The following is a 24,102-nucleotide window of genomic DNA, read 5'->3' as shown; positions in this document are numbered from 1 at the left end:
TGATGCATTACTGTAGATGTTATGCTACTACATGTTATAAATCTGTTTTCCACAGTTAAGATGGTTTTAGCCAATACAGATGAGGGGAAGCACTTCAGCACAGAAGGGCACGTGCTTTATTCAGGGAATAGCTTTATAAGCATGACAGTATCCTGTGGGCTCTGGCTGTATTTCATGTCTTAAAAAAACCAAAGCCTGTGGTTATTTTTATGACAAATCACACAACTTATTCCAGAACACTTCATTGCACAGGGAATTCAGGTACACACAAGACAACCCCCCCCTAAAATTAGACCATCACAAGCCCCCATGCCTATTCCTTCCTTCATATTGTACTTTTTACTATCTGCTTCCACTCTCAGAAGACATGCTAAAAGCACTACTCCACCTGCTCTTTAGATACTGCATATTAAAAGAATTAGTTTCTAGATGAGCTACAGAACAGCAAATGCATATTTCATGCAATGATTCATACTGTTGTACTGGCCTCTGTTACCTCTGGCTTCAGTTTTATTACAGCATAAGAGAAATGTCTTTTTTTTTTTTTTTTTTTTTTTTACCAGCTGCTAGAACTGCTACTGTAAGACTGCGCACTTTCTTTTCTAGAAACACATAGGGTGTTCATGCCTAGACTTAGCATGGTTTAGTCCTATGTGCAATGAAAACGTATCACTGAAAGTGCCAAAAATATTCCGAACTGCTCAGTATCAGTATCTTTTGGTTTTAAGTTTTTTTTCCCCTGAACTGCTGATAGAAGTCGCCTTTTTCTTTTCTTTAAAAATTAAACAAAACAAAACAAACACCTCTTTTCAGTAACTTACTTACATATTCTTAATTCTTGAAGTCTATGAACAAGAGGGGGATGCCCAGGAATCAGTACTAGGGATGTGAGAGCAACACAGTTTTCCCAAGGGATTTGATCCTATTTTAATTCAGAAGGGTGACAAAGCAAGTCCAGACAGGCATAAAAAATTCCCAGCCATAGCACTGTCCTAGGTCTCTCTCCTGCTTGCCTCTTTTCCCCAAAAGAAAAGCAAAAGATAATTTAAGTATTACCTCAGACAATGTTACGAGGTACCACCATGTGAAGTAGTTTTTCAGAAAAGACAGACAGGCAGAGTAATTAGGTTCACAACAGTATGGGTGTGGGGTGGTAACTTTTAATGCACGCTTTGCATTACTGTGTTACAGCATACCGGTTGTTTTCTGTTTCCGCCACTGTTAGGAATGCCTAGAACTGTAATCTGTGTTTAAAGCTGAAAGTAATGTTACCTATTTTTTTCTGAACTATAAATGGCATTTATTCTCAAAAGAATTACAGGTTTCAGCTATCCCACTAATGTTTTGCCTGGGGAAAGATGTGGCAGTGCGTAACTTAGCTCTGCTCATGGCCAAATTCCACGCCAGGTTATGCCGCTGCAAGGCTCTGGGCTAAAAAAACGGGCCCCTTGCCAGAGCCTGACTGAAGTTTCAAATGTGGTGCTTACTGTGGGAATAAATTCTAGATGTCAAAAAACTCTACTGCGCTCCTGCCAGTTCAGTAGAGTTGCAAGATTGGTATCACCAAGCAGCGCATCTTACTCTATTTGAACACTGAGAGATTACTGTTTTTAAACTGTTAACACGTGAGCTAGACAACTATCAGTTTCAATTGTCTTAAACCAATCTTCTGACATTTACCCATTCCTTAGATCAAGTTAAGATAAAGCCTGCACCTCAGCAACCACTGATTAGTTTCCAGGTAGAGTCTCACCATACCAGCACGCTGCAAATTTTTTTCTTCAAAACTTAAGACACTTTATATGAAAGCAAACCAACCAAACAAATGCAAACCTGTTGAGAGTACACACAAAGGAGTGCATCTTTCAAGCATGTAATCCAGCCCAAACCCCAAGAGAAAAATAACAGGAGCACAAATTCAGATATGCATGGCAATTGCTCATCCTACCCTTCCTCTGACCTCACTTGAAGGACCGTGATATGCACTGAAGAGTTCTCAGAAGTTGCATTTGTTCCCTTTGGATTGAAGCAGTCTCTGAAGATACTACTTTCGTTTCTGCTTGATGTCATTGTTGCCATAGGTGGAGCCCTTGTTAATTTCCGTAACACCTATCATCCATCTGACACCAACAGAAGCTGCAAAATAAAAATAAAATGAGTTAATAGACTGCTTGCAGACAGGGATTTTAGGTCCATACATGCACACAGAGTGTTCTGCAGGAGACCAATAGCATTCTCTGCTTTACACTATTAGAGCATTAAAGTACTTTTTACCTTTGGTAAGAGGCGCACCTGCGCTCCCCCTTGTCAATAACTGCCCACAGTCACTTCACTACAGTAGGTTGCTGGCCCCAGTCTTCACCTGTCCTCACCCACCAGCAGGAAAGAGGCCACCTGAACCAGCACAGCTCCACAAGGCACAGGCCTTATGTGCTTGGCCCCGTTAAACCCTAGGCTGGCTTTGAAATGGGGGTGCTTTGGGGTTGCTGGCTTTACCTGCCTCTCAGGAGTTATGTGACAAAGCACCCCAACGTGTCTGCTTGTGATGTGTGGTGGGGAAGGGAATGCTGCCCACTTTCAGCAACCCTAGTGCCTAGAAGAGTACCTGCAAGGGCCCTTCATAGCTTGATTAACAAAAAAGTTATAATTTGTGGGATTTCTGAACTACAGCTCATGAAATAATCACTTATAAGAGGCTGGGTTAATTTAAAAGACGCAGAGTTGATACAGGAGTAATAATCCATCATGCAGAACGATTTTTTTAATTCATGGCTGGCTTCTGAAGTGACTGTCCAGCTTAAATGCGATTTAACCAAAATCCTCACCGATCCTTCACAGGTGTCCTTTTGTATGTTGTTTGTTTGTTTTGTTAAAGGGGCTCAACTGCCCCCAAGTCCCCAAACTTCTGCTCAGGTGCTGTACAAATGGCTGCACTGCCAGTCAGAGGGACCTCAATAGGCCGGAGATACAGACTGACAGGATAATCCAGAAGTTCAAAGGGAAATAACAAGTCCTGCACCTGGACAGGAATAACCAACCCCATGCACCAGGACTGCCTGGGGACTAAGGAGCTGAGAAGAGCCTCTGCAAAGAAGCATCTGGACATCTTGGTGGTCAGCAGGTTGAACATTAGCCAGCAAAGTGGCCTTGCACACTGGGGAGCCCAGCCTGCACCCAGCACTGCAGATGTCTCCCCAGTGCCCAAAGACAGGGGCATACTGGAGCAAGGCCAGCGAGTGCCACAAAGCTGACCAAGGGAGTGGAGGAAGCATCTCACAGGAGAGGCTGGGACAGCTGGGACCATTCAGCCTGAAAAAGAGAAGGCTCAAGGGGGACCTTATCAGTGTCTGAAGGGAGGGTGTAAAGCAGAAGGAGCCAGGCTTTTCTCATAGTGTCCAGCAACAGGACAAGGAGTAATCACAAATCGAAACACAGGAAATTCCACCTGAATGTAAGAAATTTTTTTTTTACAGTGAGGGTGGTTCAACAGTGGCACAGGTTGTGCACAGGTTGTGGGGTCTCCACTCGATTCAAAACCTGATGGGACACAGCCCTGAGCAACCTGCTCCAGCTGACCCTGCTCTGCATTGGGCTGGACAAGACCATCTCCAGAGGTCACCTCCCCCCAACTATTCTGTCTTCTGCCATTTGCTCGGGTGTAAGGCACCCAGCATTGCTCTTTCAAAGCAGGAGCACTCATCTACAGACTTGTGCTCTGCCTGGACACCAGAGAAACACGGCCCCTCGCAGGCAACTGTCTGTGCAGGGCAGAGCACAGAGAAAGCTGCCAGCAAGTTCACCAAAACTTATAATCCACTGCTAGTCCGTGAACGGAAGCACAAACAGCTGGGACCAGTGAAGGGTTTCGCTCACAAACAGAAAGAAGAAAAACATCTTTTGACGTTTAAAAGGCCACGAGCTAGGGAAGACAAAAGGGGGACCCAACACACAGCCTGCAGCCTGGGATCCAAGCGGAGCAGTAAGCATGAAAACACTGAGACTTGAACCAGAGGGATATAAACTGCATCTGGAGAGGGACGCGGAGCATAAATAAGAGCAACTGTTATAGCAACCACACAGTGCTGCGGGGATTTCGTACGGTTCCAGGAATGCCGCTGCCTGGACACCAAAAAATACTTCAGTCAGCAGCTCAGGTTTTGTTCCTCCTCCCCTGCTCCCTGACAGAAGCTGCCCCTGTGGGCCAAGCCTGTGGACATGGGGGGAGAAGGGCTGGGGTGGCCCAGGGGCCTCTCCTCACCTCTCCTGGAGCTGACCTGCCCCGGGCACACCCTGCTGACCTCCCCTCAGCTGCTGGCAGCGTCAGTGCTCTCCCCCAGGAAACACCCCCACCACAGTTCTGGCTAATTAGGGGGAAGGTAAGAAGCGACGGGTTCAAAGCTGGGTCATGCTTCAGAAAAAGGGTGAAATCAGAGCTGTGGCTGAGGAATAGCCAACACCACGCAGCAGGTGTTGGAGGTGGGCACCACGGAGCTGCCCGGCCCCAGAGAAACAGCAGCACCAGAACTGCTCTTCAGACAAGGGATGGTAGCACACTATGAGGGGCCTCTTCAATCCCCAAAGAGCACAATACCAGCCCCCTCCCCCTGGATATAGCAGCTAAACCCAGTAAAAGGTTTTGTGCAAAGACTGCTCTGTACAGCTCTCAAAGGCAGCGTCAAGGCCTGAAACACCCATTTAAGTAGACACGACAGAGGGGCTCTCAACAGGCAAAGTCACCTTTCTGGACATGAATGCCATCTCTAAAGGCAAGGTTTGGCTCGAGGAGTTAAGAGGGGTGCTGGATACACATACAGAACATGGCAAGTGCCACGAGTGCATCATTCAAGTGGACTTGGGCAACAAACACAATAGGTCCATTACTAATTTCACTGTCACAAGGTTACGCTGAGACCTACAGGTTTCTAGGGTTAAGTAAATAGGGTGAAGTATTTCTATAGAAAATTACAGTCTATACCTTATAGCTTGAGAAGCAGGCTGGCTAACTTCTATTTCATTAAACAGCTGTGGATTTCCAACCCAAGGCATAAAACTGACTGACTTTTCAACTAATTTCTTAGTCTGAAAGACTTCTCTGATCTGTCACCATCTGGAATAAATGGATGGTAAGACACCAGTGATTCTGCCACTTTTATCTGAGACGGCCATTTCTTTTTTCCCTCTAAAACTTACAAACTTTTCCCCAAATATAATATGAAGGCAAGATTTTCAAAGCGTACAGAAAGCCTTGGCACTCCACAGTATGAATATGGCTGTAGAGGTCCAAGCTTGGAAACAAAAGCTTTTCTACATTTTTTTAAACACCTCATCAAACATCACAGGGTGAGCTCTTCCCATTTGTTTTAAATTACTGCTTGCAGACGGAATGCTCTCATCAATGTCTGCCAAACCTTGGCAGATCCTATAGTTCCAAACTGGTTTTGTGACTACACTGAGCACCACATATGAGGACTGAAAAACAAAAAACACTCAAGCAATTAGGGCAAAGCCTCTTCTGCAGCACTGTAACTATCAGAGCACTGCATTCCCCACACAGAGTTTGATGTTGCAGCATACGTGAGGACAATTTCTCATAGCACACAGGCCCTGTTCAGCCAAATCAGAACTGCAAATGAAGGGAATGACTCTAAGGGAGGCAGAAGTGGCAGAGCTACAGATTTCTTTGTTCTCCTGTGCTGTGCTAAAGGGAAGCTGGCAAATAGCATTAGCATGGGCCACAAGCCTACAAACAATTCTTACCTTAGTGTATGCTCCAGCAGTACCATCATATTTAAAGACTTATTCTGCTGTTATTTTAACTACAACTATGGTAAGAGAACTTTTTTTTTTTTTCCTTTATTACTATTATTATTTTTTGCTACAAGGAAGTAGTAAACGTCTAACCATCAGCTGTGAGAGTTTAAGCCCTGTCCTGAACAGCAGGAGAGAGAAGCTATCAGCCAGGGCTTCCTCACAGTGCTCCATGGCAAGCTACAGAAGGTAACTGAGCTCCTGCCACCTTTCTGCCCATCATTATCCACCAGCCAACTTACACAGGATACCACTACAGACCTGCTCTGCATGCCAGAGCACTGGGGGCTGAAGGAGGGTTGAGTTAACACAAACCAAGAGAGCCAGCAATGGAATCTGTTTCTTGAACACATTTTAGCTCCAAGAAAACCACCACCCACACATGAAGTAGTACCACATCCCCCAGCATAAACATTAGCTGAGAGCAGAGGATTTCCCCCTTTTCTCTTACACCTCAGGATTTGCTCTCATCTCTTTCCTGGTGTTTGCACCACACAGCAAATGCTGTAAGCAACCCAGAAGGTATGGGTATAGAAATTTCCCATCTATATTCTGCTATATACTTGAGTTTTGTAGGTTATACACTGAAATGAAAATTTGTACAAATAAGACTTTTACTAATGGTAGAAATTTCCATTTGAGGTCTATCTTATGTAGCATAAAGGAAATGAAACAAGTAACAACAACGCAATAAAAAGATCAGTTTTAGACACCAGGCTCAAAGGGCAGATTGTCTGGCTCCACCAACAAGCAGGACCAAGGCAGGCAGAATCCCGCCCGTGGTCTGTATCCTCCTGCTGTTGTAACACTTCCTGTAATGCTGTGGGCTCATCCTCTCCTCACTGTCCACTCATCTCATCCTACGGGCATCAGCAGCTTTGCTGCCCACACCACATCATGCTTTGACCCTTTGGTCCACATTCTGCACTTGGACACTGTCAGGTCACCAAGGACTCCCCCGTTTGTGATCCGTGGAAGCAGGATTTCTATAGCACTGTCCACACACTGTCTAGCAGATACACGACAGCTCCTGCAGAATCGAAGCTGGCTCACTGCTATTTGTGCTTGTTTTAAATGAAATACTTCTCCTGTCTATAAATGATAATTAACTGCTGGACCCGTGCCATAAGTGGAGATGTCATTATGCTTTTAGCATTAGACACGTAAGAGCTACTTCTCCATTTACAAGCCAAGAGAAACTCTCTCATCTTCAGCACGTGGAACTGATGAAGGCTCTGTAATAAAATACTTCTGGAGCATAAAGGTTGTTCTCCTCAGCACAAGTTACCAAAACATGAAAGGTGACCTAATGCAGGGTCCTTTGGAGCCAAATGAGATTAGGGAAGCAGGAAGAGGAAGGAAGAAAAGGAAGCTGCTGTCAAATACACATTATGGACATTTGACAGACTCTCTGCTTTAACACTGAAATATTGGCCCCAAGTTTTGAACAAAAGTTGTGAATTAAGTACATAAACATCTTGCCTTGTGTCCTATGAAACTAAAGCTAGTTTTCAAAAGGGTCTTTTGTCCCTCAAACTGCTTGAGCATTCACCCTCTGGAGCAGGGACTGCCTTGTGTCAGTTCAAATAGCATCACAAAGGACTCCTGGTACCAGACCAGCAGTTAGATATTAGCACAATACAATGATTATTATGAGTATAAATAGCCAAACTGCTGCACAGCAAGGCAAAAGGGGATGGCTCAGCATTCTCAGTATAAAGAGGAGACATTGTTTATTTAGGGCTGGAAGTGTTTAAGCTGAAGCAGCAGAACTATATATATGTTGGTTATTCATTCCTTGGACCTGAGAGTTAGGTCCTGAGGTATTACCGTGCTTTCACTCCAGCTCGACCGCTACGGGGCATTTCTCTTAGGGATCGTTCCACCTCAACAGCCACTTACCATCCAGTAAGCATTTTACTGGAGAGCAACATTAGCTGAGACTGTCCAAAAGACAAATAACACTCTGGAAACAAAGCAGAGGATATCAGGTAATAGGGCCTCCTAGTCCCTCCTCTCTTCCCTATCACAGAATATTTAGTACAGGTGCAAAAAGCACAATATATGCATAAGAAAGGTAATGCTATCAGGTACTGAAGCCTGCCCTTTGAAGCAGCGAAGCCTACCTATAATGGGCTATGAGGGACCACAGCTAAGCTTCCTGGTTCAGGTGAGCTGTCAAACTAGCACATAAACAAATAATACCCCCAAATGCTACTGGAGCTTCTTCAGTTAATCAACAGATGGAAAGAGTGTCCTACGAGCGATGTGAAAAGGTGGTTTTATCATCTGACCACAACGGGAAATACACCGCCCTGATTCACAGGAAAAAGTTTACTTTGTGCTGTTAAACCAGCAGGTACCAGCTCACCGCTCACACTGGAGAAGACAGCAAATACAGCCTTCCCTGCAGCGCTGCAAACTGCAGCCAGCACCAGGAGTCACTACCTCCAAGGTACATTTGTGGTCCTCTACTGCTACCTCCTAGCCACTGCAGAAGTCATTCCTGAGACCTTGCCTAAAGCTGGAGAACTGCAAAATGAAATTCTGGTTGCTCCTCTGTCAGAAAATGGTTGCATCACATCCAGGACACTCATGACAGAGAGACCCTCAGGATAAAAAGCAGGGTTTGGGGAGAATGGCCCTGCTACAGAAACACAGTTACTGGCTACAAAAGTCAATGTAACTGCCTGGGCTGAAGCTAGATGCTTCCACAGAATGAGACCAAAAACTCCCAACTAGCAATAACCATGCTTTCAAAGGGGTATAGTAAGGGAACTGTTGTCCTTTTAGTGAGTAATGACACATCCACCTTCAAGTGACCAGGGTAACCCAGATCTGCTGTTTTTTTTTCAGAGCCTGAGCTTCCCTTCCCCTCCCACACATTCTCTCACAGCTCCACAGAAGCTCTCTGCTAGTAAGTGACATCACCTTTCTTTTTTTGCCAGCTCACCAGCAAGAGGTGGCTGGCTGCGTCTAATCAGATGATACCCTCTGCTACAGGCGATACAGTGTCTTCTGCCACGCTGCAAATCCTGGCCAATTACAAGCACTTTGGGTATGATCACACCACATATTCAGAGAGAAACCAGAGCTGTTGCTAAGCACAGGGGTCTTTCAAATCCCTGCAGAGGACTGGAACCTGCAGCATGCCACAAACGTGGCTGATACGTATGGGGTATCAATGCACATCACATAGTGGACTGTTAATCTCACTGTTCTTAATGTGTTCCTCAGCTGTGCTTTTGCTGTCTGGGAGCTAAGGCAATCGTTCTGGCAGCAGACTGCTGCTGTAGTTTGCTGTTAGCTCCAGCATCACGAATAACTGAGAACAAGTCCTTTGGATTATCACTGCATTCAAACCAGGACTCACAGCAGCTTGCTTACTAATCCTGCCTTGTGGCCAGAAGCAGAGGAAAGCCAAGTGGGGAGTAAAACAAAAACAAAGCCAACCAAACAAGAAAGGTTTAGCTGTCCGTTCTTAGTAGCTTTTTTTTTTTTTTTTTTTTTTTGTTACAGGTTCTTTCCTTCCTGATAAAGAAGCAGACATGACTTACTTGTAAAGACCACTAATGTTAAGACGATACTAGATGACTTTGGGGAGTGGGGTGGTCACTCGACTGTGCTGGACTATAAGAACTAAATCTAGAAACATCACATGTGACAATACCAAACATTAAAGCATCTAGCCTTGAAATTAAAATCCAAAACCCTGAATTATGCACTGAGGCTCCCTGTAGAGAGTATGCAAGGCATAAGGCACCTTGGAAGGGCATATGAACAACCAGTCCACTGAGTGGAGAAGCTAAATTAAGAAGAAAATGCTGAAAGATTTGGATGAATGACAATGAATTAAAAAATGTTGCAACAGCTGAGCTTCAGTGTCTCATTAGACCACGGCTCCACAGCCCCGTACCAAAACAGACTACACCAATATTTCTTCCAAAGGTAGACTATAAGGTCTCAAGTGCTATCGCCAGTTGCATTTGCAGACATGTCATAACTCGTCTGTCCACTTTTGTGAAGTTTAATTTCTTTCTTTAAGGATACTTGTAATATACTCAGATATTAAGGTGATGAAGCCATACATGAGACGGTGCAGCCACATGAGATACTTGCTTTATAAATGTGTGGATTATTCTGGATGGACACCTGTTCAAACGACCTGCAGTCAATATGCCAAGAAGTACAGACAACAAATATGATTTAGTCTGAAAAACTAGCCTGGTTCCTCCTTCCACAAATGATACCATCCAAGATCTCCTTTTGGCCAACTCCTTATTTCATTTCCCTTCCTCCTTTTAAATAACTTAACCACTTCAAACACAAACCAGGACAGCTCACAACTACTCACAACTACCACTACCTCACCTGTTCCAGGCTCAAGTGGGTATCAGGTGGCCAGCTGAGTTCATATGTCATATACTCCCATCACAGAAGTTGTATTTAGTAAGGCTCAGTAAGTCAAGTCAAACAGTTATCCTTCAAGTGAACTTTCTGTTGGAGAAAACTTACCCATTACAATGACAAATGCAAAGCTAGCCAGTGTCAGTGATGATCCACTGTTGACCATGTTGATGAGCAGCTTGAATAAAGGATATAGCAGCAATAAGGCCCAGAAAAGCCAGTTCAAAAGCGTCCATGGTCGTCGGGGTGGCACTATAGGGACTGCCGGGTAGGTTCCTGTTCGGTAGTACTCTTCCTGGAATGCATCCTGGTAGAACAAAGGAGGGCAACAATTAAATTCCCATCTGCCAATGAAACTAGCCATTCCTAACTTTGATGTTTCTCCTCCTACATGCTTGTAACCCTGAGGGAAGATCAAAGACCGAGTCATGGCTGGAAAGCTTGTTCTTTGAAGTCAATGAGCACATACTCAAAAAAAAGAGAGCTTACATTGATGTGTGCATCCTTTCTTTCTCCTGCACAAAGAAGCCTGAAAAATGGCATGCCTGGAGTGTTTAACAAACCCATAATAACCTCACCCAATGGGTGAGGGGATGCACACTCTTGCAGTAATGTAGATATCACTGTTGCACCTCCTGCAAGAGCCACAGCCTTCAGACAAATAGTGCTGGTAAGCCAGCAAGCGTTTGGGCTACTTCTGCAGTAAGAAATCCTCTGCTCCCTAATGTTTTCTCCAAGCACTGCTCTAAAACAGCATCCACAGCCCTATCAGAAAAGGTGAACAGACACCATCTTGTGCTATATACTCCAAAGAACACCTCCACCCTCCTGTCCACTTTGTCCCACAGATGTAGTCTTGCTTACCTTGTTCCCTCCCATGCAGCCTATGGAAGAAAGGGTGGCTAACCCCTGAGCACACAATTAGTTTAAAGAGTCTCCCACTATTTTTGTTCAAAGGCTTCTCTTGTTCAGTGGAATAAGAGGATGACGGTGGGGTGGTTTTTTGTTTGCTTTGTGGGTTTGTGGGGAGAGGGGGGGAGAAGAAGTTTGTTTTTTCTTTCGTTTTGTTTTTTAAAGCACAGAAGGCTTAGAGTTCAGTACCTTGCTCCGAAGTTTACATGGGTGAACAGTATTGCCTTTAACAATGTGATCAACCCAAGGTGTCAGGCTGGTGGGGAAAAACGCCTTCCTTCTGGTTCCAAAACAAAGATTATTAACCTGATTAGCACATAAAACTGGTTAATTAACGGAGTCAGAATTAAACTGACATAAAAAGGAACCTCAGTTGAGTCAGAACTAAGGGCTGAATTTCTTCAAAGAAAGGAATGCTTCATGACGGCTTCCGAAATTCTGGCAAAGCCAAGATTGTCCTCATCAACCACAAGGAGATTAGTTCTACTATGCTATGATTTTACATTTACTTACACTCCAGCTAACACGGACAATTCTTTAATTATTTAATGGCAATTTGAGCAATTACAGGCTGCTACCATTTTATCTAATTCAAAGGGAGCATTTAACTTTTAAGAGATTACACAGTAATTAAAGAATTGCTCTCTCTTTAGTGAGATTAGAAAAATTATGACTGTTTTGCTCATGTGAACTAGATTGTCCTGGGATCATTATGGCCAATTAATTTGCTATCTTCAGCAAATTACACAATGTATGAAGTTTTCTTTACAGTGCCTTGAGAATTTTGGTTTATGACTGGTTTAGCACAGAGCTAAGTAACTAACCATCAGTAAACTGAATTCTCCTATATACAGTTAGGTTCCTAAATACCAGCATCTCCCAGAAAAATATTAAGAATTTCTGTCTATTACTGGTACCACCATTAGGAGGCCTATTGCTACAGAAGCTAAACAGACAGGCTTAAAACAAGCACAGTATTTTTCCCCTTGCTGGCTCTGCGCAGCAAAAGGGTCAGAAAAACCGCTGACCACATCTCACCAAGAGGTTTGAGACAGATGGAAGAAATAAATAATGGGCAAAAGGATGTCACTGTCTTCACCTCTGCTACACATTTTACACCATTATGGGGAACAGCTCCTCAATTCAATTGCCATTCCTTGCCCTTAGAAGCATACATATTCCTCCCAGAAGAGATTCGTGGGTTGATCTGTCTTCTAAGCTTTTAGAGGGTGCCTACAGTACCCATAGACAGCTCAAGTCAGTATTTAAACCTATGATGCACATCAACATTTCCCTCAACCACCTCCCCCAAAAGAAGCTCTTTTCATTCTCTGCATGCAGAGCTTGTTTTCTGTTTGTAGTAGGTTTCACCCACTCAAGTATCATTTTTAGATGTGGAAGCACACTGCCCCTAACAACCCCACCAAATCTGAGTTACTTCAGGCACAGGGGTGAGTAATGCAGTGGCAGGAAACCAGGGAACATCCATCCTCTTGTGCGAATCTAACTGGAGTCTTCCCTCCTGCTCCCACCAGGAAGATCTGACTGCAGAGGGATGCCACTGCTCTTTCATGAAGAAACTCACAAAGAATGAGTATCCAAAAATATATTCTTTGTTCCCAAACACTGGAGTGCTGCACACTTTCCCTCTTCAGTTATCCTTTGCTAAGTCCCTGGGGCATTCTGGCATATATTTTCATGCCCTGTTTTCCATCCTTCTCTTACAAGCGAAAAGAATCAGAAACTCACTTTCTTTTTAATGGAAATTAAGATGCTCAAGCAGAACTTCTATTTCAGGAGCTGAGGCTGTGAAGAGGTGGAAAGAAAAAAACAAAACAAAAAAAAAAACAAACAACAAGCAAGGACTAACAGAGTTGTGACTGTTGTACAGTATTTTTTCAGACTGGGCAATAACATGCCCCATCTGTTCCATGTCGTCTTTCTAGCAGCGGCAGTTTAAAAGGAAAAGGCAATTGGCAGCCCAAGTTGCACTTCTGTCAGGACTTGGCATTAACTGATCCAGTGCTGGCCACCTCTGAAAGGAAAAAAATCACCCCAGGTAAGGAAGAAGAGAAACGCAAGGACATGGTGCCCACATAAGCCTGGAACAGGAAGAAGAACAGCCCTTGGTTTGTAATAGCAGGGTGCCACTGCTCATCTGGAAAGGCCTTCTGCATTGCATCCGCAGCAGGGGCTAAACCAGGAAACGCGGTGATAAGTAGCAAGAACATGAACAAGCCAGATTTCCAGACAGCAGCATCTCATTGAGGAACACGTAACTGAGACCAGGCAATGGGGTAAAAATAGACAACACAAGCTTTTCTCAAAGACTCTGACTCCTCTATTAAAGATAATTTAGAAAGGTCACATCCCTTGATGTCCATTAACAGCAGATCTCATTACTCATTCAAACAACTTTGTGTTCCTGATGATCATGAGTGCCCAGCACTCCAGCCTTGACCTCAGCACCTATGGCATGTCCCATACACTAAATTATGCTCCTAGAGCCTAATTCAGCCCTGCTAAGTAAGAAAGGGAAGGATGGAGGAGCTTACCATTAACTCGACCCCACACTCAGATGCTAAAAGCAAATATACACTGTCATGCTTTGGGGAGACCAGGACCCTTCAGGACTGCATTTTTCACATTTAGCTAGAGCTGTTTGATTCACGGCTTGCAGAAAAACCCTGCATCTGCCCACCCCTTTTATTACCATGGCCTTGCAAAAAAGACAGGGCAGCAATTACTGGTAGCTCTTGGAGCCTCACAGCTGATGAATGCCTCTGAGCACACCTGCATAAGGAGAGGCAGTTCACGAGGCCAATGTCTGCCACACAACTCTGCAAAGAGCGCACGATTCATCTGTGAAGGTGTCCCAGAGCTGGCAGCCAGTGCACAGTACAGAAAAAGCTCAGGCTGCCCTGAATCAACCAAGAGATGCTGCATGCTCTCTCCCTGCCTCGTAAGGCTCGAGAGGGTATTGCGAAAATTATGAATATTGCTGAGAACAAGCAACAGCACATGCAACCATGATGCAAGATAAAACAGGGAACCTGTTTTTCAGTAGCGTGCATACCTTGTCTTATTTTGAAACAGAAAGTGGAGTGCTACAACCGAAATAGACAAAGCAGCTGATGAGTGCATATCCTGCAATGAATTACTGTCCTTTTAATATAACTTTGTTACTTTTCATCATAAATATTTACTGACTCTGGAGACATAAGCCTGAAACAAAATTTACTTTTGGAAGAGATACAGGATTCACTTTTAGAAGCAATACTCAGACAGCAATGTTGCTTGTCATACCACCTAAGAGGTAATTATCTAAAAGAAATATGGCAGAAAGGTGAAACAGAAATTGAATTTTTACTCTGCACATGAACTTTCATTATTTTAGAACTCTTTATCAACTTATCCCTGCTCTATATTCTCCTAAACAGTCTGATTTTACAGAGATATGGGCTTGTGTAAACCAGGAATGACTGCATTGAAATAACATAAAACAGCTCAAGAAAGAGCAACATGTCATCTTCCAAACAAAAAAAAAAACAAAAAAAAAAATAGAAAAGAAAAAAGAAGAAAGAAAAGTAGAAAAGAACAAAAGAACAAAAGGAGAAAAAAGAAGAAAGGGAAAAGGGAAAAAAAGAGGAAAGAAAAGAAAGGAAAAAAATAAAAAATCCCACAATACCAAAAAGCTTTTAATGGAAATGAAAACTGAACAAACTTGCCTTCCTCCTGTACTTAAATGGGAAACTAACAGCAAGCTAAGCTGTTAAAAGAAAGCAGGATAGATGCTCACACTGTTTGCAAGAGAAATAACTGAGTGTTTGCCAAAGAGAGAATAACAGAAAACTAAGTGAATTACTGCAAAGGATGTAATATAGGATTCAGGAAAACAATCACCACACACTCATTTAATTTATGTACTTGTCCTGCAAATGTCTAAACATTATCTTAGCAACACGGAACAGGGTTAGAAATAAAGGCATAGTACCAGGAAATGGACTTTTGCAACGTTCACCAAAAGGACCGTTTGCATTTATCTTCCTGTGGAGAGAGCACGGGCATGTCGGTACCACAATGCCACTCTGCAGAAGTGCGCCAGAGGTAGTGCCTGCATTAGATGCCAGCAGCACAACTTACAAGGAGGGAGGATCAGAGGCACTGAATTAAACCAGAAGCAGTCATGGTTTGGAGCTGAGAAAGACTAGAGTGTAGACTGTACAGACATGCTAATGTGGTGTTCTGGGTTGAGTACAACAAACCACATAACAGATTTCGCTGCACTAGTGAGAGGAAAACAGAACTTAGCTATGGGCTAATTTAGAAATGATAGCTATAGGCCATTATTTCTGAATCTTAAACATTGCTGTATCCCAATCTAAATAACCTAATTTAGATCACCATGCCTTTGTACACCTATGACTCCCACTGACTGAAATGGGAGTGCTTTGTGTATGCAAGGAGCACATCCCCAACCATTCTCTCTCCATAAAAACAAAACCCACAAGAAACAGATTCTGAAAATCTGAAGGATGCATATGCAAGTAGTTGGAAAAAAAAACATCACCCTTCTACAAGCACACTCCGTCTACAAGTTGTCCTTATTCTGCCCCTGTGTTCTGTAATTAGGAATCTTGAACGCACGCCCTTTGTGCACACAATGTGAAAGTAATTTATCAGCTTGTCCTGTTAATGTTGGATATTTGCCTTGGTAAAAGAGACAGGCTAAAACAAGGGACACAAGTTTTAATGCACTAAATCAAAATATACCTCATTTAGCCCAAGAATTAATTCTTGATTTAGGAGGTGACTCTAACGGGAAGAAGGTTCTACTACCAAACAGGCAGTTGCGTATTTTGTAAATTTACACAACTTTCTGAAGAACACTTTAAAACTGCTCTCTCACTGAGGCTTGCCTATTTTTTTTACCTGTTGCTCTTTAAGTACAAATAAAGGTAACCATGACTGACAATGCAAGACCACTTTGCATCTGGAGAAACAGAGCACTTGTTCCGAAAAACAAAAACCACAAAACCCCAAAGCGCAACCACTTCACAGGCACACTGTAAAGGTCTACAAGGAGTATAAATAACCGAGCACCATTGGCTCATGAGTTTTGTCTGGACAAAAAACTAACCTTTTCTTGGTAGAGTTTGTGGAGCCAATTAGAACACTCCTGTTCATCTTCTGGGACTTCCTCTAATGGAATCCGCCTGCCAATGGTAAACAAAGAGAAATTGAAGAATATTAAATAGTTCTGCTCTGAGGAACAGCATTTGCATTACAGAGACAGATCATCCATCTGACAGGAGATTCACTGTACTCCCCCCACCGCTCTTTTGTTTATTTATTTAATAATCTGTGGTAACAGCTCCCAGATCACCAAAGTACAGTTTGCTTCTAGATCTACCTTCAGCTTTCATATGCAGCTGAGACTCAAGATTTAGATTTCTGAAACAGTAACACATTCTATTTAGAGCCCACTAGAACCACTTTCTAGCCGAAGGTTTGCAATTTTCTATTTCTAAAGAAAAATTTTGAAAGAACTGATTTCCTACCTCACATACGGAGCTCGGGGCTGTGTTTAATCAGCTAGGCATCAGAGAAAAAAACAACTAAGTATTCTCATAACTAGGACACAGCACATTAGAATTTCTCAGGTAATATTTCTGATTTAAGTTCTCAATAAAATACTTTGAAAACAGACAGAAAAGGGGAGGTAAAAATAAAGTCCTGTGCCTGGCTTCCACCTCGGTACAAATCACCGTGCCAGAGCCAGGAGTCAAGGAACCCCATCTGAACACTTCACAGATGTTTGGTCACTGAGGCCAGGTGAATTAAAAAGGAGGCTCCACTGTTGTGATTGAGCTGACACGCACAGATCAATAAAAAACAACAACAAAATCTGTAGAGCTCCACAAGATCTTCAAGTATTTATAGTTACAGAATTTTATGAAACCCTGCTCAACTCGTATGAGTTTCTCATCGAGAGTACTGTAAAGGCAGGTTGGTAGAGACTTGCTACATCCATTGCCTCCTTGAAAATATTTCCTTATTTGTGCAAGTGTGACTGCAAGTACACACTCCTGTATGCCAGAAAGGAATTAAAATATGGATTACTTGCCTTACATATAAATCTGCGTGATACTTCTTTCCATTTAGAACGCCCAGCAATGTCGGATTCTCATTATTTCTGAAATTGAGGGTAGAATCATAGACTGCTGAAACTACAAGCAGAAAAACAGGTTATGTGACTGAAGTAGTAATAGAATGGAAGATCAATCATTCTCTCTCAAACAAGGAGCATATTTACATATGGAGTCATCAGCAATAGCACCACAGTCTGAGCTATCAACAAGGTAAAGATGACAAGGTATATTCAACATACAGGTTATTAGAAGGCAAATATCCAGTGACCCTTTCAGGACTTACACCAGTAGAATGGATGAGTTTACTCTCCACCCAGGTCTCCTTCCGCAACAGATGCTGAATGTTGGGAACATATCGACAGTTTATATACCATAGGAAATCCCAGAAGCCCAAAACTGTTAGCTTTCACAACTCACTGAATGAGACAACTGAGTGGGGACTCAGTCCCCCTGCAGAAGATTGCTTAAATAAGGAGGCAGATAACCACCTACACAAGCAACAAACAATACATAGTTTAACTGAGAATGGGTAAACTTTGTCTGAGACCTATCCTACAGCCAGAAGGCTTAACCCAACCATGAATCAGGGTTTGAAACAACCTCCCCTTCGTGCCCATTCCTGGATAGCTGAGGCATTTGCTATAGTGCAAAGGCAGAGACAGAGTAACAGACCATCACCTGTGTGAGCTGGGCTACCGTTACGAAGACATGCAGCTGTGATGAATACAACATCTAAGTTCCACACAACTAAACTGCAACCAAGCTTTCAGCCCGGAGAGAACACTGTCAGTTCAGGACTGCACAGTAAGAGTAAAAGCATTTGCAAGCAAAGGTTGTTCCTAGTTAGACAACGTCAACAAACAGTTTCTACAGAAAAAAGTGCTCATTGTTTTAAATCAGAAAAAGGGTTTCAGAAGTAAGAGATTCTTTGAACAAGGAGCTAAATAAACATTTTTGATTGCTTCATAGTCCCAACATGTCTATGGCAGGGGCGCTGGAACTAGATGATGTTAAAGGTCCCTTATAACTGAAACCAATCTGTTATTCGAACGTATCTGTAAAGAAACTGTTTCTGATATGGTAGGAAATTACCAGAGAGCAATTAATTTTCGTGGCACTGAAACTGATTGTGCCTCATGGTATGAATTCTAAGATCAATAGCAGCAACAATAACAAAATTGACTAAAGCACCTCACCCACAGCTTGCTGTATTTCAGATTTTCTGCTCCAGAGTTTTGCAATAATGAACACTTCAGTGGATTTTTATTGTGAGAGGTTTTGACCCCCATAAGGAAGCATTCTATTACACAGAACAGATTTGGGTTTATTTTTCAAGTTTATCAGTGTGAGATTGATATGGCTTGGTCACAACATTCAGCCCAGCAGAAATTCCCCCAAAGAGTTTGTTACTGCAAAGCAGAATTCATAGCCTAGAACAGAACAGCCCAGATTTGGTGCTGCAAAGAAATCCTGAAAATAGAGGACAGAACTGTGTCACTGCACACAGACTGTATCCCTCACTATTAAGTCTATTTTTTTCTACTACAGTTTGGATTTTAGCTCAAGCTCAAAACTACAAATCATAAGCCAAAACCTGCTTCCAGCACATTACCTTCATTGTACAATAAAAATGAGAATTTATTTTTTTGAATAAATTACCTACCTCCATTTTAAAGCTTCTTAGTGAATAAGGATTTTACTAATCCACTCTAATTTACTGATCCAATGTAATTGAGGGAAGACAAGAGCTTAATTTGGTCTGTACAAGGTAAATTTGTTAGCTTAGAATAATCTCAAACTATTAAAGAATAATGACAACATGAAAACAATAAAGGAAAGTATGATGTGGCCAGCACTTGTTATTTTTGTCTTTTAGGAGACACCTACATTTCAATTTTGAGATGACTTCGGTTCTTGTTCAGGCACATTAGAAAATTATTCTCTTCTTCTGAAAACACTTGTGCAGCGTTGATCAGGAAAATCTTCTGTGCCGATAGGCCATACACAGAGATTTCCTTCACTCCAGCTAAACAAATCCCTTTCCAGTTTGTAACTGGTCTGTAGTTTGATGTTCAGTCTAGTTCTTTTTTGTATCACACTGAAATCTTTTGCTGGCAAAGCAGTGTCAAATCCAAGATAACAACGTATGCAGGAGTAAACAGTCCCCTATTATATTTGGATATAAAGTAACTGAAGACCTAAGCTTTTCTATTCTGAAAATGCAGGAAAAGAACAATGGAGGATGTGTCAAAGAAAAAGGCTGCACAGGATGAAAATTTACCAGAAAGCTTCCACAGCCAAAGCAGCACTAGTACACTGCGTGACATACTGACATTGGTTTTCATTAAACACGTATTTTGTATATATTATATATTTTAGGTATTTTTATGCCTATACATGTACATACAATATATATGTATTTGTGCTTAATTAGAACTTGACAGCTCATGATTTTCTCATCCAAAAGCTTAAGAGTCCAGAAACTTTACATTTTAAATCAAGACAAAAAAAAACTTCATGGTATCTTCAAAACCTTCCAACTGTTCTCAGGCTAGTTTAGGCAATTCTTCAGAAGTTTTTATTTGATTATGAAATAATATTTATCAGAGAAAATATCTTAAAATATCTTTTTTTTTTTTTCATTAAAAACCAAGGATAATTCATTATTCTGAAGTCTTTGCAGAGTCTTAGAACAGTTCACAAGTGAAAGAAGCATTTTTCCATTGAAATCACTATTTTCTGACAAAAACAAAACAAACAAACAAAAAAACAACAAACAACTTACACACATAAATAAACTCTACCCTTTGCTTTTGGTTCCCTGTATAGAATTCTGACAAAGAACTACATACTTAAGAAATTGGGATTTCTTTTCTTAATATCTACTTAATGCTTAAGAAGTCTCTGAATTACACATTTTGAGAGTTTTTTTTTGTTTGTTTGTTTTACTGTTATTTTTTCACTGGCCTCTTGAATTGAATTTCATCCATTATTTTGTGGGCACAGTGGACTATACCTGCACAAACTTCCGACAAATCAACCTGCAAGCACTGAGTATGCCTCCATACAGCTTCATACTAGCACACCATGATCTGAAGTGAAGACTCAGGAGATGCATGGGGAAGAGAAGGTGGAATTCACCGTACTGCCAGTATGACAGCCGTTCTGGCACAATCTTTTAACATTTCGTTGCTCTGGCCAAAGATCATTTATCTGCTCAAAATTGCTAGCTTGCTCAGGTAGGATTAGGACCTCCACTAAACACTGAAGAAATCCAGGACTTAAATTCAGCTCTTGAGGGAAAGGGAAAGGGAAAGGGAGAGGGAAAGGGAAAGGGAAAGGGAAACCATCAACAAAAACAATCAAACCCCCATACACAGACATATTAACCTCCACAAAAACATCACTCTGGAATTTGTTCTTCTGTGTTCCCTCTAGGACAGCAATTTCCATGCATGCACAATTGGAAGAAGCTGACAACTTGGAATTATCTGCAATCCTTCAAGAGTTATATTTTTTAATATACGCCTTAACTAAATAAAAACAGCTGAAAGGCACTGTCTGATATACAAGCAGTCAACAGTAATAACAGTTAAATACAACTTTTACAATATTTATGACATTTGTTTGCACTGAGAGTAATGGATAGGTATTTTAGAAACAGATCTATGTTTTCATTTGCTTCCACGAGAAGCACAAGTAGCAAATTCTACACTACAACCTAACAGCACTTTATTAAGACAGCACACAACCTCTAGAAATGAAGTTCCTGGGTACTGTGTCTGTTACTACAGAACTGGTAGAGATGATCACCAATAAAAATATCAGAACAATTTTTAAAAATATTAGATGTATTCCTTTAAGAATCAGCATACCCACAGAACTTGCAGTTCTCATCTCGGATCATCAGCTGCTTCCCTCAGAGGTCTCTTGGCTGGGTTTAAGTTACACAGTTTCAGCAGCAACTACCTATGAAAAATTATGACTGTGCTTCTTGAACCCTCACAGTGAAATACTACCTTGTTATTAGCCTTACCCCGTTTGGTTTAACAAGTGACTGCCTCTGGTTTGAGGTAGTAACAAACACTTCTCTTAAGTAGGTAATTTAGGGATCTAAGTCTTTTTAGTTTCCTGAAAGTACACAAAATATTTAGGATCCTAAGAAGTGCTACTGTAGTTTATCACATGAATGCCCAAACCTTTTCTATAAATGGCACTTGAGATCCCTGGAATTGTTTTCTTTTGAAATACTTCCCCATAAATCAGCTCCTTGTCTGCAGTCACACTGTGTTTTGTTTGTTTTACATTGAGTAGTGACAAGGAAAAAAACACCACAAAAATCACTTGTCCCTGGCTCCCAGCTCAGGGCATTGGAGGTCAGAGAGTTCTGACTCAGATCTTCTCGGTGCCTCAGGTCCATCTCCCCTCCTCCTCAGCAAAACATTCGCCCTTACTCAAAAGGGAAGGTTAAACTGTGCCCTTCAGGGAGCTGCTCTGGATGCTACACATAACTGCCGTCTTCTGCACATGTCAGAAGAGGTCCAAGCTATGCCGTCCATTTTGGGGGGTGGGAAATCATTGATGCCTGACAAGCTACAACACTGATATCATCTATCTGACTCGTGAGAAGATACAAAGAGGAGACATGACAGACAGCAAGACAGCTGACTGCAAAGCTTTTTTTTTACAGCAGCTACCCCAGATAAGCCAGATGAAAACATGTCTTCAAAGACAAAAAGGAGTTTTGACATTAACTTCAGTCATGCTAGAACATTTTCTTCTAAACCACTAACTACTTTGTCGTTCTTATATATCAGCCTTCTAACATAAAGCCACCAAACCCCAAGTGTAATGCTACAGCTACTTAGCACTGTCTTTCCTTTGTTCATGAAGTACAGAGCAGAAGACTTAGCTGGATTTTATTAGGCAAAGAAGATCACTTTAAAGGAATGGCCTAGAGTGCCATGCTCTTACTGATGGCACTCTAGAGTTGGTAAATCTATTTCAGGTAACCAGAAGGAGGGTGAGGGGTACAGAACAACATTAACAAGGAAAAATTACACATATTCTGTAATTAATTTATAAACTTCTCCTACATATATCTTCACAAATGGTTTACTGCCCTCTACTCTGCAAAGGCTACTAAGAAACTCTAGAGTGCATCTACAGAGAAATTTAAAGCAGAGTATTTTTTGATAAAAACATGTTATTTATATTTACCACAACTAAACATTTAAGACACTTCCTTAGATTCTCTGAAGTAATAAAGTGATGTATTGGCTTCACTGGGAACAGGATTTCTTAGTAGTACAGTAAATACTAAGAAAAAATATCCTTTGGGAAGAGGTAGGAAACCTGCAACTCGGGATCCCCCAATACAGTAACAGAAAAGGATGCAAACATAAGAAATTAATCAAGCTGCCCATTAATTTGCTAGTCAAACCTAACCTTTAATTTTGACAGACCAGTAGAAGAAAGCTCAGAAAAGATTCCAGGGCTTTTCTGCTAGGACACACACTATGGGGAAAAGAAGAGCAAGGCAAAGTGACAGCAGTTACATGAAATAACCATTTAGCATTGCTCCTTGTGACTTTCCTTACCTACATTTCTCAAACACTGCACGGTGACAGCAAATCCTTTCGTTCGTGGCAGTAGGTGATATTTGAGCTTGGGCAGGCCTTTGGCTTCAGCCACTTGCATGCTAATTTGGTGCTTCTGTTCTGTGAACCTTGTACCCTCACAATGAATCAGGAACTAAAACAAGAGAGAATTTTGGTTAGAAAGCAGCTCAGGTTTTCTATATATGCCTGACCACAGTCCTCTCTAATTCCCATTAGTATGGCCCAAATGAACACTGCTAGCAAGGACAGGTATAGCCACATACACATGTTGGTAATTTAATTACCCTGGAACAATTAAAAAATGAAAAATATCAAACAAAAAACTCTCAATTGCCCCCACCCATGCAACTTGCCATCCTGTGGTTTGAAGTCTAGGCTTTGGGCTTTAACATCTGCTCTTCTACTGAAGTCTGAATGACTTGATTTCTCTGAATAAGTCACTCTATCTCTGAAGAAAAGATAGAAAACTCAAAAAACATTCTCCTTATTGCAAACCTCTTACTGATGCCGAGGTGCTCCAGTATCTAAAAGTGTCTGAACTGAACACATTTCTAGGAAATGCGTGGTTGGCTCACCTGCTTTCACTATAACATGAGAACCACAAGCAACAGCAGGCTGTAACGTTGATGCCAAAGACTGAGCTGGTAACAAATGTAGGGCTGGAGATGCAGGACAAGAGTAGGTCTCAGTCCCTTATGAGCTACACAGCACAACTGCTCTGACATGAACAATTACAATTTTGCCAGTGGCAGGCAGCGGAGAGCACAGATCTTTGGAGATTTATCACTTGCTCAGCTGCTTTCTGCCAGACTTGAATGCAAACTATCATATCAGAGAGCAGTACCAAATAACATCCGCTAAGTCTCAGTAACCCTCAACAAGAATTTAGCCCACAAAGACAGAGAACCTAAAGAAAACTGTCCAAGTAGCCAGCTTCAGATCCAGCCCGTCTCAGAGCATTTTTACTCATATACCAGGAGCATAGTGTTAAACAGTCAGATGAAACATACAGAAACTGGTAAGAAAATCCTCCTAAACCAGCTAGAGTGCTCTGACTTTCTAACTACTGCTGTACCTTTTGAAATTATGTCAACAAATGAGTGCAGATTAAAACACCACACTGGAATAAATCCAGCTGTACACCTGCAACTGGATCTCTCAATATATGTATAGCTCCTCTGCAGTAATACTCCACAGCAGTA

At 41.9% G+C, this 24,102-nt stretch overlaps 1 protein-coding gene across 2 annotated transcripts in view; it reads right to left on the bottom strand.

Annotated features, from left to right (window-relative positions):
* Window positions 1–1,140: 1,140 nt before the first annotated feature.
* Window positions 1,141–24,102, bottom strand: part of AGPAT4 (1-acylglycerol-3-phosphate O-acyltransferase 4) — a 77,288-nt gene continuing 54,326 nt past the window's right edge. For both annotated transcript variants that reach the window (XM_084512941.1, XM_084512942.1), the window contains 5 exons: window positions 22,880–23,033; window positions 17,255–17,357; window positions 16,268–16,343; window positions 10,324–10,522; window positions 1,141–2,136 (listed from right to left, as the gene is read on the bottom strand). In XM_084512941.1, the coding sequence (XP_084369067.1) occupies window positions 2,045–2,136; window positions 10,324–10,522; window positions 16,268–16,343; window positions 17,255–17,357; window positions 22,880–23,033 (624 nt within the window). In that variant the 3' untranslated portion in view covers window positions 1,141–2,044. The remainder of the gene's footprint in view (window positions 2,137–10,323; window positions 10,523–16,267; window positions 16,344–17,254; window positions 17,358–22,879; window positions 23,034–24,102) is intronic.

The sequence above is a fragment of the Aythya ferina genome (genome assembly GCF_964211825.1).
Source record: "Aythya ferina genome assembly, chromosome: 3".
Lineage (NCBI taxonomy): Eukaryota > Metazoa > Chordata > Aves > Anseriformes > Anatidae > Aythya > Aythya ferina.
This window is presented reverse-complemented; position numbering and strand designations above follow the sequence as displayed.